The 13432-nt window shown below is 37.1% G+C and overlaps 1 protein-coding gene across 3 annotated transcripts in view; it reads right to left on the reverse strand.

Moving 5' to 3' along the window:
* The window catches only part of DOCK4 (dedicator of cytokinesis 4), a 475181-nt gene that overhangs the window by 257667 nt on the left and 204082 nt on the right, over positions 1 to 13432 (reverse strand). For all 3 annotated transcript variants that reach the window (XM_025379882.1, XM_025379884.1, XM_025379883.1), the window contains exons 4-6: positions 11686 to 11741; positions 7337 to 7433; positions 2154 to 2302 (exon numbers count right to left, since the gene is read on the reverse strand). In XM_025379882.1, the coding sequence (XP_025235667.1) occupies positions 2154 to 2302; positions 7337 to 7433; positions 11686 to 11741 (302 nt within the window). The remainder of the gene's footprint in view (positions 1 to 2153; positions 2303 to 7336; positions 7434 to 11685; positions 11742 to 13432) is intronic.

Here is a 13432-nt window from a genome sequence, read left to right on the forward strand (position 1 = left end):
AGATGGAACATATTCTTAATTGATGTTCATCCAGAGATTTATGTGCTGGTAGCTTATTTTGCAGGACAATTTCATCTAGTTTAATAGGCAAGAGATTATCTTAATTTGCTTTCCATGAGCACTATTCAATAAGAAAACAAATGTATACTTAACGAAATAAGGTAAATTCATAATCTCTGTACTGTAAGTTATTTTAAAATAAACAGTCAAAGAATTTCAAAGAAAACAGAATCACAGCTCAGAAAATTCATGAAGTTGAAGATGATCTAAATAAATTATACTGCTCATTTTCATGCATCAATGTTTTACCGTCTTATCATAAATTAGCCACAGAACTGCCCAAAGTACAAGCCAGAACTTACGTAAGTCAAAAACTGAGTCATGATTCAGTCATAATTAATGTTTTTCCTTCCTTCCCCTTTTCATTCTGCCATCATTTTCTTTCATAAAACTGAAGAAGTATCATTTTCTTGCCTGATCTACATTCCTATGTTATTTTGGATAAGCTAATTTCCTCCAACTTTCTTCCTATTTACAAACTAGTCCTTGAAATGAGGACCAGCATAATGACTAAGACCCAAAATAATTCAGAGAATCCTCAAAGGTTTTTCAAAACAATAAAGAAATAAACATTAGGCAGCACAGGTCTCGCTCCAACGGACCCCTCCCACTCCCATTCCACCTCACATCACAATCATGGAGATTCGAGATAATCTCCTGTGAAATTCATTCCCATGGCAGGATGGGAAGTTCCCTGTAAATGGCTGGGAAGTCTAATCTGTTAGGAGGTGCTGTGTGTTTTAAATGTCATCCTGGAGCTGAAAGGGGCCTTGCGCCTTTTCTAGTTCAACTTCCTCCTTCAACAGATGAGGAACTGACATGAAGAGGGTTAAGGAGTTTGCTTCAGGTCCTAGGAAAGCAGAGCTCCCAGTCCTGTGCTTTTGTTGCCTCTCCACATTTGTACCTGTTTCATTTCTCACAGGAATGAATCTTCTAGAGATAAATGAATTGGGCTCTTCTATTCATTGTCTGTAAAAAGATGAACGGCACATCCTATTCAACAAAATACCAGAAGTCCTCTGAGTGAGATGGAGGTTTAAAAATCTGTTAGTAGGTCTGGGTATTCACATTCAGAGTGTGCAACATCTTGGGAAGAATCAAACCTGGCTTCTGACTAAGTGATTTCCTATGGTAATGGGAAGTGGCATTCTGCTTCAAATTGGTTTTTCCACATTCAGTAAGAGGCAAATTTACCCGTGGTTCACTTCCCCTCATTTTCTTCATTTCTGTCTGCTTTCCTTTTTTTTTCTGTTGCCCTAAGATCCTTTGAAATAGCAAATGGGGATTTGGAGAGAGGAAAAGAAGGGAGGATATGGCCATGTGGGTTATTAAGGAACCATGTCACCGCTTTAAACCTAAACCTCATGCAACCCTAGGATCTCAGTCAAAGGTGGCTTATTCTAATTTCTCACTTCTATGTTAATATTCGCATTTAGTACAATATCAGCCTTGGTCAGAGCTTTCAGTGATTAGATTTACCATTTCAGTACATGGCTGGTATTTTAAATTAGTCACGGTTTTGTTTAAAAATAAATCTTGGTCAAGAACAGCTTTTTGCTGAGTTCCCTCAAGCAGCTCCTCAAAGTAGCTAATATGTACGTAATACAAAGGACTAATCACAGCAACAATAAAAGGCCCCACCAGTGCACTTGTCATAAGACCTTTCACAGAAGCTGTTAATATTAGTGTCTCCCTCCAGATTACATTGGTGACCTATTACCATGATATGGAAGAGATATATTTTAAAAGCAAATCCACATGCCAAACCTAAAGCCTATTTGAGAATAGGATCCATTTTAGCCAAAAGCCACATCTAATTCATTGCTGTGAACATTTCATTTTCCATGAGCATGTCCACACCATCAGGCCACATATGATACTAGACAACAAACGACATTTCATTGCCCACACCAGCTTGAGAAGAAATGGTTCTTGGCTCTATCAATGACAGTTCGCACTAAGCCTCCAAAAACAAGAAACATGAAAAAGCCCATAGGATTGCTTCCAGTGACATTACCACGTTCTGGCTCAGGCCTATGTCACTTCCATTGTGTTCACCTACTAGAGGCCGCCCTGTGATGCTCAATACTCACTCATTGCCCCAGTCAAGGCGGGCAGTAATGTGGCGCTTCACGTCCTTCATCCGGTCGTGGGTGAGGTGGCCCACCAGCACCTGCCGCCGCAGGTCCAGGATTTCATTCATGATGTGCCACAGCCGGTGGAAGAGATCGCCTTCATTTCGCTAAGAAATACAAACACGTGGAGGTTTGGCAGTCAGTCTCCACACTGAGTTGTGGGGTAACCAAAAAGGAAAGGGAAGGGGCCCCTTCCACTATGTGCTTGCCACTCTGGACAGATGTCTGTTAATAGACAAACTGTTCGCTCACTGTCCGCAAACACACTCATTGCATTCTCTATATGCTTCATCTAAGTTTCACAACACTGCTCTCATGTCCAGAAATGCAACTTTACTTCTCAAGAGCTCCTTTTATTTATTTTTTAAACACTACTCAAATGCTACTATCCCAGAAGGTTTGGCTTGCCTTCCACCTCCATCAGGAAATCTTCCCTGATCACTTTTGCTCACATTCTTTTCTCCCTTCTCTGAGCCATGGCTGCATGCAACTAAAGCTGATGAAATGGAAGACATTGTTTTCCAATTATATTTCTTGCATATTGGTTTCAATACTTTATTGGATCCCCTTTCAGAAGTTGGGCACACAAATTCATTCATTGATGGACATGCAGCGCTATTATTGGGCCAGTATTTAGACTTTTAAAAAGGTAGTGCTTTCTTTCTTACTTTTAAAACAATCGTGGAGAATCAAGATAATCGCCTGTGAAATTCATTTAAGCTCTGTGGTTTACTGGAAAGCAGACAAGTTAAAATCCTGGTTTTGTCACTTACTAGTGTTATAGACTTTAAGTATCAATTCTGTCATCTGTACATGGGCAGCACATTCTTTCTGCAAGGCTGTTTTATGGATTAGTGGTGGCAACTGTGCAGAGAGCACTACAGCACAGTGGCAGAGAACATCAACTTACTTAGAGCCAAACAACTTCAATCTGAATTTCAGTTTTGCCATTTACTGGCTGAAAAAGCTTTGACAATTCATTAACATCTTTGTGCTTGTTTTTTCATCTGTAAAACAGGTATTATAGTACCTACTTCCCAGGGTTGTTGTGAGGATTAATGAGTTATTAAAACTCTGAGAACGATGCCTGACCCAGAAAAAATATGTAAGTATTAGCTGTTACTAGTACTAGAGTACTGTTATTGTTTTGGGCTTGGTCCAGAATGCGCCCCCTACAAATACTGTTTCTTTCCCAAAACCAAAATATATATCCGTTACCCCAGAGACAACAGAGTAAATCTTTTTTTTTTTTTTTTGAAACGAAGTCTAGCTCTTGTCCCCCAGGCTGGAGTGCAGTGGCGTGATCTTGGCTCACTGCAACCTCTGCCTCCCAGATTCAAGCGATTCTCCTGCCTCAGCCTCCTGAGCAGCTGGGATTACAGGCACACGCAACCATGCCTGGCTAATGTTTGTATTTTTAGTAGACACGGGATTTCACCATGTTTGGCCAGGCTGGACAAACTCCTGACCTCGTGATCTGCCTGTCTCGGCCTCCCAAAGTGCTGGGATGACAGGCATGAGCCACCGTGCCCGGCCAGAGTAAATCTTATCTAACTATTTACCCTTTGTCTTTCTTAACCAGTAGCTAGCTATGCTTTTACTTTCTTCAAAGATTATGACTGGACTTCATGAGTAGTGATATGAAAGTACTGAGGTTATCATCCATCTAAAGTCTTCTACAGCTGTAAACTGCCAGAAATATCAAATTATTCTGGGTGATGGGTAAAGACATTCAGTCATCACATATTTTTTATTTTAAAAAGTAGTGACGTGTTATTTGCTTTTTCAGTACTTGGTGTCTTGAAGAATGTTCATGTGATGTGCAGGTCAGACGAATTAGCCAGAGGAATAAAAAGCATTCTCCAGGATGCCATCCCTGATCCTGCTCAATACAAATCATCTTGTTTCTCTCTGAACTCTGAAAGCACTCTATTGAGCCCATTCTTCTATTGCTTCTCACTCTTAACTCACGTTATACACTCCCATACAAGCCATTACAAGGCCACTGTAACACAATACTCTTGTAATTAACTGCTCAGTGTCCATGTCCTCCCTGTGGCTGTAAGTGCTCAATCACAATGGCCGTCTGCCTGTGTATCCCTAGCAGCTGGAGAATGCATGAATGAAGAGCTTGATTTAAACATGTTAATTTTTGTGGATCTCAAGAGGTAGGTTGTCTATAGGCGATACAAAATAATAAGCAGTGAAGATCAAGAAACACTTGAGGAAGTCAATGTAGGAAGGAAAAGTCCACCTAAGTCAATAAAATTATATAAGCAAGTTATTAAACAAGTCAAATCTCATATAGCAAAGAAGAAAGACAGCACCTTTCTGAACTGACTGTCACAGGGAGAAAGTCACCTGCCTTCTCTTGGGAAAGGCATCCTGTAGTTGTTTGGTAGGATGGACTTGATTTTCTGTGATGTCATCTCTAGTATTAAGTTTAAAAGAACACTAAGATGAAAAGGTTGCAGGATCCCTTATAAAGCTGAAAATCAGTTGGTCAGTTCTCCATTGAGGGAAGAAAATCCAGGTGTGGCAAGAACGCTGACATACCACAGGCCTGGCCAGCAAACCTGCCCTACTAGTATAAGAAAAAGGTCTACAACTGAACATCTAGTCATAAAATCATGATTCTTTAAACATTGGATAATTATGAAGGCTATTCAGATATATGAAAAATGCTTTTGATTTAGTGCTAAATGAAAACAGGTAAGGCACAATATTAAACACTTAGAATAAAATAATACCAAGAGATTCTGGAAATATATAAAAAATATAGCAAAAAGTTAATTGAGAGTATTTTAGTGTTTTAGAAAGGGATGAGCTTTTATTTGCCTTAAAATGAAAACAGTACAGGTTTTGGCAGCAACAGACTTAGATTTAGATTGAGGCTTCAGCATGAGACCCTAGGTAAATTATCATTGATAAGATTCAAGAATAAAAAGTGCCTGGCAGAGCCCCAGGAAAGAGAGATGTAAAATGTCCAGCTCAGGGCCTGCACAAAGGTACTCAGTAAAAGATGGCTGCTATATTTCTCCTCAATGGTTACATTACTGATTATTAAGTGGTATTTTTAAAGACCATTATTTAAGTCCTTAGCAATGTTATTTAAAAAGCAACTAGCATGTTTCAAGCATTCATCATGTGCTTTTATGCTAAGCATTGTCATATAAATTGCTAACAATTTATAAAATATTATGGCCCTCATCAAACATCTTCCAGTAGAGAAGCTAGGTGCCTTAAAACTGTTGGAAAAGAGGATGGACAATAACCTAAACACACTTGAGCATGAGGAACTTGAACCAAAACATTTGTGACAAAACATTTACGTTAGGAAAAGAGAAACCAAAGGTCTGACATGGCCAAGGTAGCTTCACTCCCAGTGTCAAAAATCTAATACCGCTGAGTTAAACTTAACATTTGTTTCTAATGTAACTACCATTCCAGTGTCCAGGGAACATTTAGATAAGTATCTCTTTCCCAATTACTAATGGACTACCATTCCAGTGTCCAGGGAAACATTTAGGTAAGTATCTCTTTCCCAATTACTCAGAACACTAGGAGGAGAAGAGGTTACCTGTAGAGTTTACAACATATAGATTTTCAAACCAACAAAGTCTGTCCCCAGAATAGATATTTGGAACCTCAAACACAGGTGAAAATAGCTAGATAAGGCAGAATCCAGAGGAAATTCAAGTTTGGTCCCCACTAGTTGCTACATAAAAGGAAAAGTGCTTGTGTTCTAGTTCAGCTATTGACAACACTCACACTGTCATTATTTTTATAACTCTTAAGTCAGGTATTTAGAATGCAGTGGTTTGAGCATTTCAAATAGTTTCTTTTTCCATGTTAGTGCCAAGCACAATGTTACTTTAAGTGAAATAATATCAGATGTTGAATTCTTTCCAACTTTAAAAAAAAAAGAAAATTTAAAAAGGAGATCTGCATTTCTTTGCACTTCCCTAGCACAGAGCCCTCGAGGTTGGTTATCTTGACTTTGTATTTACAAAACCTATGCTCTGCCAATTCATCTAAGGTTGTCTTGTGGATTTTCATAGTGAGTCTTAAAGCTACCAGCTCCAGGGGGGTTTAATCAGAGAAGTCCAGCATCAAAGGGTTTTTGCTAGTGACTTTGTAAGATTTTCTTGCCTCGATGAAATACCCTATTGCATTTTAGATGTAGCAGACAATAAACACTATCATTCTGCCAGTGTCCCTCACTAATTTGGATTTTTTCTTTGACAGGCTGTTTTAAATCATTTTGTCAGGATAAGTACACGTTTGTATTTTGAATTCATCCCTTCAAATGATTAAACTATTCTACAAATTTCTTTAAAAATAAAAGAAGAAATAGCATGGGGTTTTCCCCAATATTTCACCACGCCCAGACTTCCGCAGTTACAGTGGGGTTCAGAGTGAGAGCACCATATTCACACCAGAACCCCAGCTCAGCCACTTTCCCATTACTTGATCTAGGGTGACTACTTTACTTCACTCTCTGTGCCTCATTCTTCTCATCTATAAGCTGGATGTGATTATCATTATTATTTCTTTGAGTGGTAATAAAGATTAAAGAAGATACTGCATCAAAGAGTACTTACCATGGGATTTGCCATATAAGTTCCCAATGTGATTACTTATAATAAGTAAATAAATATATACTACATATCTCCAAAACACAGATCCTTTTTCCCCTCAAGAAACATTGTTTTCTCTAGTATATTTAGAATATTCTCATTGATACTAGCTAAGAAGTCTGTCATTTACAGTATACTTGAATTACTTATAGAATTTGAATTTGATAAAATACCACTGCCATTAAAATTGTGTTGAATTTTATTTTTCCCTGAAAATTAAAAATATTCAGGAGGTTCAACAATAGTCCATGTAAACCATCCTATTTGGTTAGATGCCAGAAAAATAATCTTTTATATTCCTGTGGTATTGAAAAATAACTTACAAAACCCATGCTCAGTGGACACAGAGATTGCAACAAGACTGTCTTGTTAATATCTATATCCCCAAGGAGTCCTAGAGACTTGCAGAAGGTGCTATATTAGTTAATGCTTACTCATGTTCATGTATTTCTTAAAACAATTCTTTATCTGAAAAATCGTGACATTAAAAAGCTACTTAACCACATAGAGTTGTTTCCACATGGTTCCCCAGTCTCTTAATGTTGATGTCATTTCTGTGATAACAGAGTCTTCAGTGGGAATAACCATTTCAAATTGTCTGTGAAATTAAAAAAGAAAAAGTATATATGTAAATACCATAGACAACAATTTTGTTTTAAATACTCTACAAGATAACTAGGAAAGAAAGTTGCCTAGCTATTGCTCATTCTGCAGACAGTAACCAGGATCTGGTTGTAAGTTAATGTGAGGAATGCTACATGGGTTACGGGAGGACAATACCAGAACGACCAGCCACTTCAACAGACCAAGAACTTCAACAGACCAAGTTCGAGCAGCGTGGTGAAGAAGGAACAACATCAGAAGAGTTCCACTCCAGTACCAGCTCACGGCTAGGCAGTAACTCATTTAACCTGAGGCCAAAAGCCTTCATCTATAACATGAGGTCACTGGGCTACATAAACTCTGAGGTGACTTTTGCCTTCCAAGGGCTATGACTACAGGACTCAAAGAGAGTAAAAGGAACACCATTTAATCATCAGGACATGATTGATGGCTGTGGGCATCCAAACTGACTCGGTGTTATAAGTAACTAGACAGTAAGATACTAATTGAACACTTCCTTGATCTCAGTAACACTTCATTTTTATTATTTGCAAACTAGGACCATGAAAAATGATTAGTACTCTAAGTAATGTTATCATACAGCATAGAACCTAAGGGCTTATGACATCACCGATATTTGAATATTTGTTCCAAAACATTCCTCTTTCTGATTACAGTAACATAGTCTTCTCATTTCTTCTCTAAAAGTCAGAAACTATCCTTGGAAAAAATTTATATCAATATCTAGTAGGGTGTGTATGGTGGTCCTGAAGTTGAGAATATGCATGAGGAGACGGGGGATATAAAAGAGAAGATTTTTTTTTTTTTTTTTTTTTTTGAGACGGAGTCTCGCTCTGTCACCCAGGCTGGAGTGCAGTGGTGCAATCTCAGCTCACTGCAAGCTCCGCCTCCCCGGTTCATGCTATTCTCCTGCCTTGGCCTCTCGAGTAGCTGGGACTACAGGCACCTGCAACCATGCCTGGCTAACTTTTTGTATTTTTAGTAGAGATGGGGTTTCACCGTGTTAGCCAGGATGGTCTCGATATCCTGACCTTGTGATCCACCCGCCTCAGCCTCCCCAAAGTGCTGGGATTACCAGCGTGAGCCACCACGCCGGCTGAGAAGATTTAATTTGTCCTCTGCATCCTACCTTTGGCATATAATAACCTTCATCTCCAGTTTCCTTTTTCAGATTCTTTGTGTGTCTGTGTGTGTGTGTGTGTGTGTGCGCGCAGGTGAAAGTGGTTAAGTGGCTATTGCTACCACTGCTTCCCAAAAAATGCAACTGATATATTGATTGAGACTATTTTCTTTATTTCAGTATATTTTTTTCAAGAAAACGTCTAATAGATAGAAAGTAATGACATATTAGACACAGAACCATGTTGTCTAATGATCAAGGGGAAATTACTTCTTAGCATGAGGCTAATAACTGTTCTGTGATTCCTTTTTCATGTTATGTCCAAAGTGTGTATAATTGTCCTTTGTAAAATCTTCTTGTCAGACATATGGAAACTAAAATCTTGCCTTGATTCTTTTCCCAACGGAGTTTCATCTCCTCATTTCACAGTGCTGCTAAAATACTTGCCCTATGAATATTTTCCTTCTTTCTAGAGCTTAAACACAGCTGAAAATGTAAAACTGGGATTTTAAACTAGAAATAAAAGTAAACAGTAATATATAAACTGTGACAGATACAGAACCTTTTATTAAGCCTGCATATGACATTTTTAAATGGTAGTACATTTATTTTGCTTTTGAAGCAGCTGTTGCAATTTTAATGATGAATATTTGGAGATGGAGATTATAAAATGATCCTATACAAGGTCAAGGAGGAAACACTGAATTTCCAGGAAAACTTGACATCCTACTTAACATTCAAAAAGTGACATGACCTCAGTAGGAATTAAACAATACAGAAGTGGCCTCCCAGTCCGTAAACTATAATTTAATGGACCTCCATCAGTCCTACATTGATCTGAAGACACAAGAAAGAACATACACACAATTCAGTCTGTGAGAAGTTGATTGGGGGTTGTCCAAGCAAAATTTAATTTTTTAAGCATAAAATTGCCATTTTAGGCAAGGTGACTGTTTTCTATTAATTACTCCAAAACCAAAATCAGTGTTCAAATAGTCTGTCGTAAGTAGTTACCTCTGAAATTATATTTTGTTCAGTTATTCTGGGATGGACTTTTCCATTATTTCATCCTAGTGGGCCGTAAATCTACTTAAAATAAGACAGGTAATACCAAAACCCCAAAGATGTTCCTCTCTGGGAAAGCAATCATCTGGCAATACATGCCCTCAGATGTTTTCAGGCCATAGTTTTTCTTCCAGTAACAGTCCAAGACCTAGGGTCTAAGTCAATTCCAATAATTCTTTTTTAGAAACTAATGTTGGGCTTTTCTGCTCTTCTGCTGCACAATGTCCATCATACCTGGTGTCAGGTGGAGACCCCATAAGAAAGTCTTAAACTTACACAACCCACTTTTTAGGTACCTTCACCCACATTTAAACTTCCTGGGGCTCATGGAAGAGGATCAGATATACACCAGTTACTGACAGGATTTTTAAAAAGGAGGTACTTATTTAAAAATCATATCCTACCCCAACTCACTTTGAGGGATAGACTTTAAGTGGAGAGATGCTTGACATCATCTTTGCTAGCATAGCATTCTCTCTTTTCTCTTCCTTGGTCAGAGCATATGATGCCCTTGGCACTGCAGAGTTGAGGGAGGTCAGGGTTGGGCTTGAGGTAAAGGCAGCAAAGAGGATTGGTTGCACAGGCTTGTTCAAATGGACACTTTAAGAAACAGGGGTAGCCCATGGCGTTTTCACTTTGCCACGCCCAGATCACTAGCACAGAAGGATAGAACAAAGAGTAAGCATATGGCTGGAGTGTATTCTGAAGTATCCTCTGGTTTACTGGAGGAGGGCTGAACGCTGTCACATCTAGCCTGGTAGGAAAGTTTCAAAAGGACCAACAACTCAGCTTGATGCTTCTGGTGCATTATAGCTGCACACTTCTGAAGGACACACATTTCTTAAAAGATCAGTAGTAGTAGTGGTAACTATTAGAATTAGAATTATGCTTTTAATCTATTATTCAATAATAGATTATTGAATAATAATTGAATAAATTATTATAATAAATAATAATAATTATTATTCAATAATAGATACTACTACTATTAACATGCTTAAAGCAGCTCACACACATAAGACATGTAGAGTAATGGTCTCTGAGATTCTTTAAGTTTTACCCATGTAGGGAACTCTCAAAGTATTTATACCATAGACTCGTAGCCACTGCAGAGGCTATTTCACTGAACTGAAATTTAATACCATACTTTTACTTGGGGGGAAATTAAGAATCACCTATTTGAATAGCCTCTTTGGAATTTTTGTCATGAGACTCGAGTTGGAAAATACCGTTACTATGCTTTAAGAATTCAAATAACAAATTGCTATTTATCACTATTTGAGAAAAAATATAATTTCTATGGCTGAATCTGTATTCTGTTGGCATAAGATGAAAATTATGCAATGATCATGTGAACAGCCCTTGTGACACTGACACCAAATGTTTGTGTCTAAATCCATGGCCCCTTATAATGAATGATCTGCTCATGCTAACTATTTAAACAGGCAAGCTCTTCTGTTTTACTCTGCTATATCTTCTAGGAATTATGTTAAAGTGACTGCCACTTCACATTCTTTTAGAAATAGACTAGAAATTTTTTTAATGTATTAGAAATACTAGGTGATCAATGAGCTCAATCAAAGCATCATATAAATGACATTCTCTAAAACAGAATAATGGCTTTGTGAAGTGGTCACACAAGAATATGTTATTATGCCCATTTAGAGAAAGACACACTATGCATCTTATAATCCTGGGGTTTGAGATAATATGACAGCATTTAATGGGTCTGACTGACATGCTTCCCTAAGTAGCAAGAAACCAAAAAGAACCAACTCCTGCTCAAGCGTAGGCTGATTCCCTGATTTGTGGATACTGAGAGACCTCCAGTCCCTCAGATCCTGTTGTCCAGCATGCACAGATGGGGTTCTTTAATTTTCTCCACCAACGGTCTTAATGCAATATATCTTTAACAAAGAACACAGACAATGGTATGATCTTCTACAGTTCATTTTTCAAGACAATTACTATGCCTTTCGAATTCCAAAAGAAGCAAAGGTTCTGTGAAAATCCTCCAACTACTAATAAAACTCATTCTTACCCTTTGTTCTTCACACAGGCATTTTTCAAGTGAACGTAGCTGGAAGGAAATATACCCTGAAAAAGAAAACATGAAGGTTACGATGCCGGCTGTTAAGGCAGGGTTGGTTTCACAAGTCATTTGTATAAGACACAGCCATACAATCATGACAATATCAGGAATAGGGAATAGCAACATCTCTACCACATTCTCTTGGATGAAACCTACTGTGGCTTAAGATCCATCCTTTCATTTTCTACCATTAACTACTTTACAAATTTAGAGACATTCTAAACAAACATGATCAAAAAAATTTAATCTTGCTCAGAAAATATATTGTTTATTAAACAGGAAATAAGGAAATTTCATGAATTCTACATAAAAATCATATACTAAGAGTTTTTAAAATATGTATTGCATAGTTTTGAAAGGTTCTTTGTTTTGGTGGTAGTTCTTTTTTTCTCCCCAAAACACTCATATTTCTCTTGAAAATATACATACAAAAAATATCATTGTGAATCTAGAGATAATATGTATATTCTGTGTTATGGAAGATTTTTGATGACAACTCAGCAGCAGTTAATCAGCATTACTGCCATTCTGATGGAACAGAAACCAAACAAAAGAAGCCATGTTAGCTTGAAGCTTTTTATTGCAGGGAAATGATAGGGCAAAGAAATTGTTTCTTTGTTCTAAATGGGAAATTGAAAGAAACAACAACAAAAAAATGAGCATCAATTTGATTGTTCATTAAACGGCAATTATCCTCTGAAGAATTTCTAATGCATAATTAAATGACAAACTCAATTAAATATTTAAGAAAAGAAATGTCATTTGAATATATACATATCACCATTGTGGATCCAAGTATAAAATAAAATTTAATAAGCAAAATTCTTTCCATTCAATAGTGGAAAAAAAAATATATGCAGATTTTTAAAACTCACTTGTTTTTTTCAATATGGTGGGATCAACAAATAGAGTAATTCTAACTAATCAGGAAAAGTCAGACACGAAGTTTATTAGAAGTGACAGAAATAACACAGAAATCGTACTAAGTTTCCTTCTCAAACATGGTCTAAATGAATTCATTAAATACTGAAGCTATATTTGCATGTGCCTCATAGATATATAAAAACAATGTTAAATGAAGACTAAAGTATTTAAAAAATTCAATTTGTATACTCTTTTGTCCCTTACGGTTCCCCTTTAGGATGACCTAAAATATGTGAAGTAATTAAACACAGTTGAATGACCCAGAAAATGGCATATTTAAGGAAAAAGGCAAAAGTGTATTTTGAGAATGAAAATACAATTTCTTATCTACAATCCTGAAGCTAGAATTAAACCAAAAAAATAACTATGATATATGTGAAAATATTAGAGAATGTAGGAAATATAGGTGAAGACTGAGGAGATTAGAGTAAGATAGAAAAATACAGATATTAGTAAGGATTAGTGTCAAAATCGCAAACTATACAAATAAAAGATAAAACAAAAATGACATTACTTCTTGCTATAATTCCTGAGGATTTATAGAAATGTATCAAGGATAATGAATCTTACTTTCTGCCTGAAATGGTAAGAAAGATGGGTTTTTTAATAATATTGTTTTCCTCGCTTCAGCCCACCAAACCCAAAGGGACTCTTAACATGCCGCTAAGTATACTTGTTTCTCCAAACCAATATTTCGCAAATGATATTGTGGAAAACATAAAGATTAAATACTGCTATTTAATATTTCTTTTGGAATATATATTTCCCCTGC

Source organism: Theropithecus gelada, chromosome 3 (assembly GCF_003255815.1).
Source record: "Theropithecus gelada isolate Dixy chromosome 3, Tgel_1.0, whole genome shotgun sequence".
In the NCBI taxonomy this organism is placed as follows: Eukaryota; Metazoa; Chordata; class Mammalia; order Primates; family Cercopithecidae; genus Theropithecus; species Theropithecus gelada.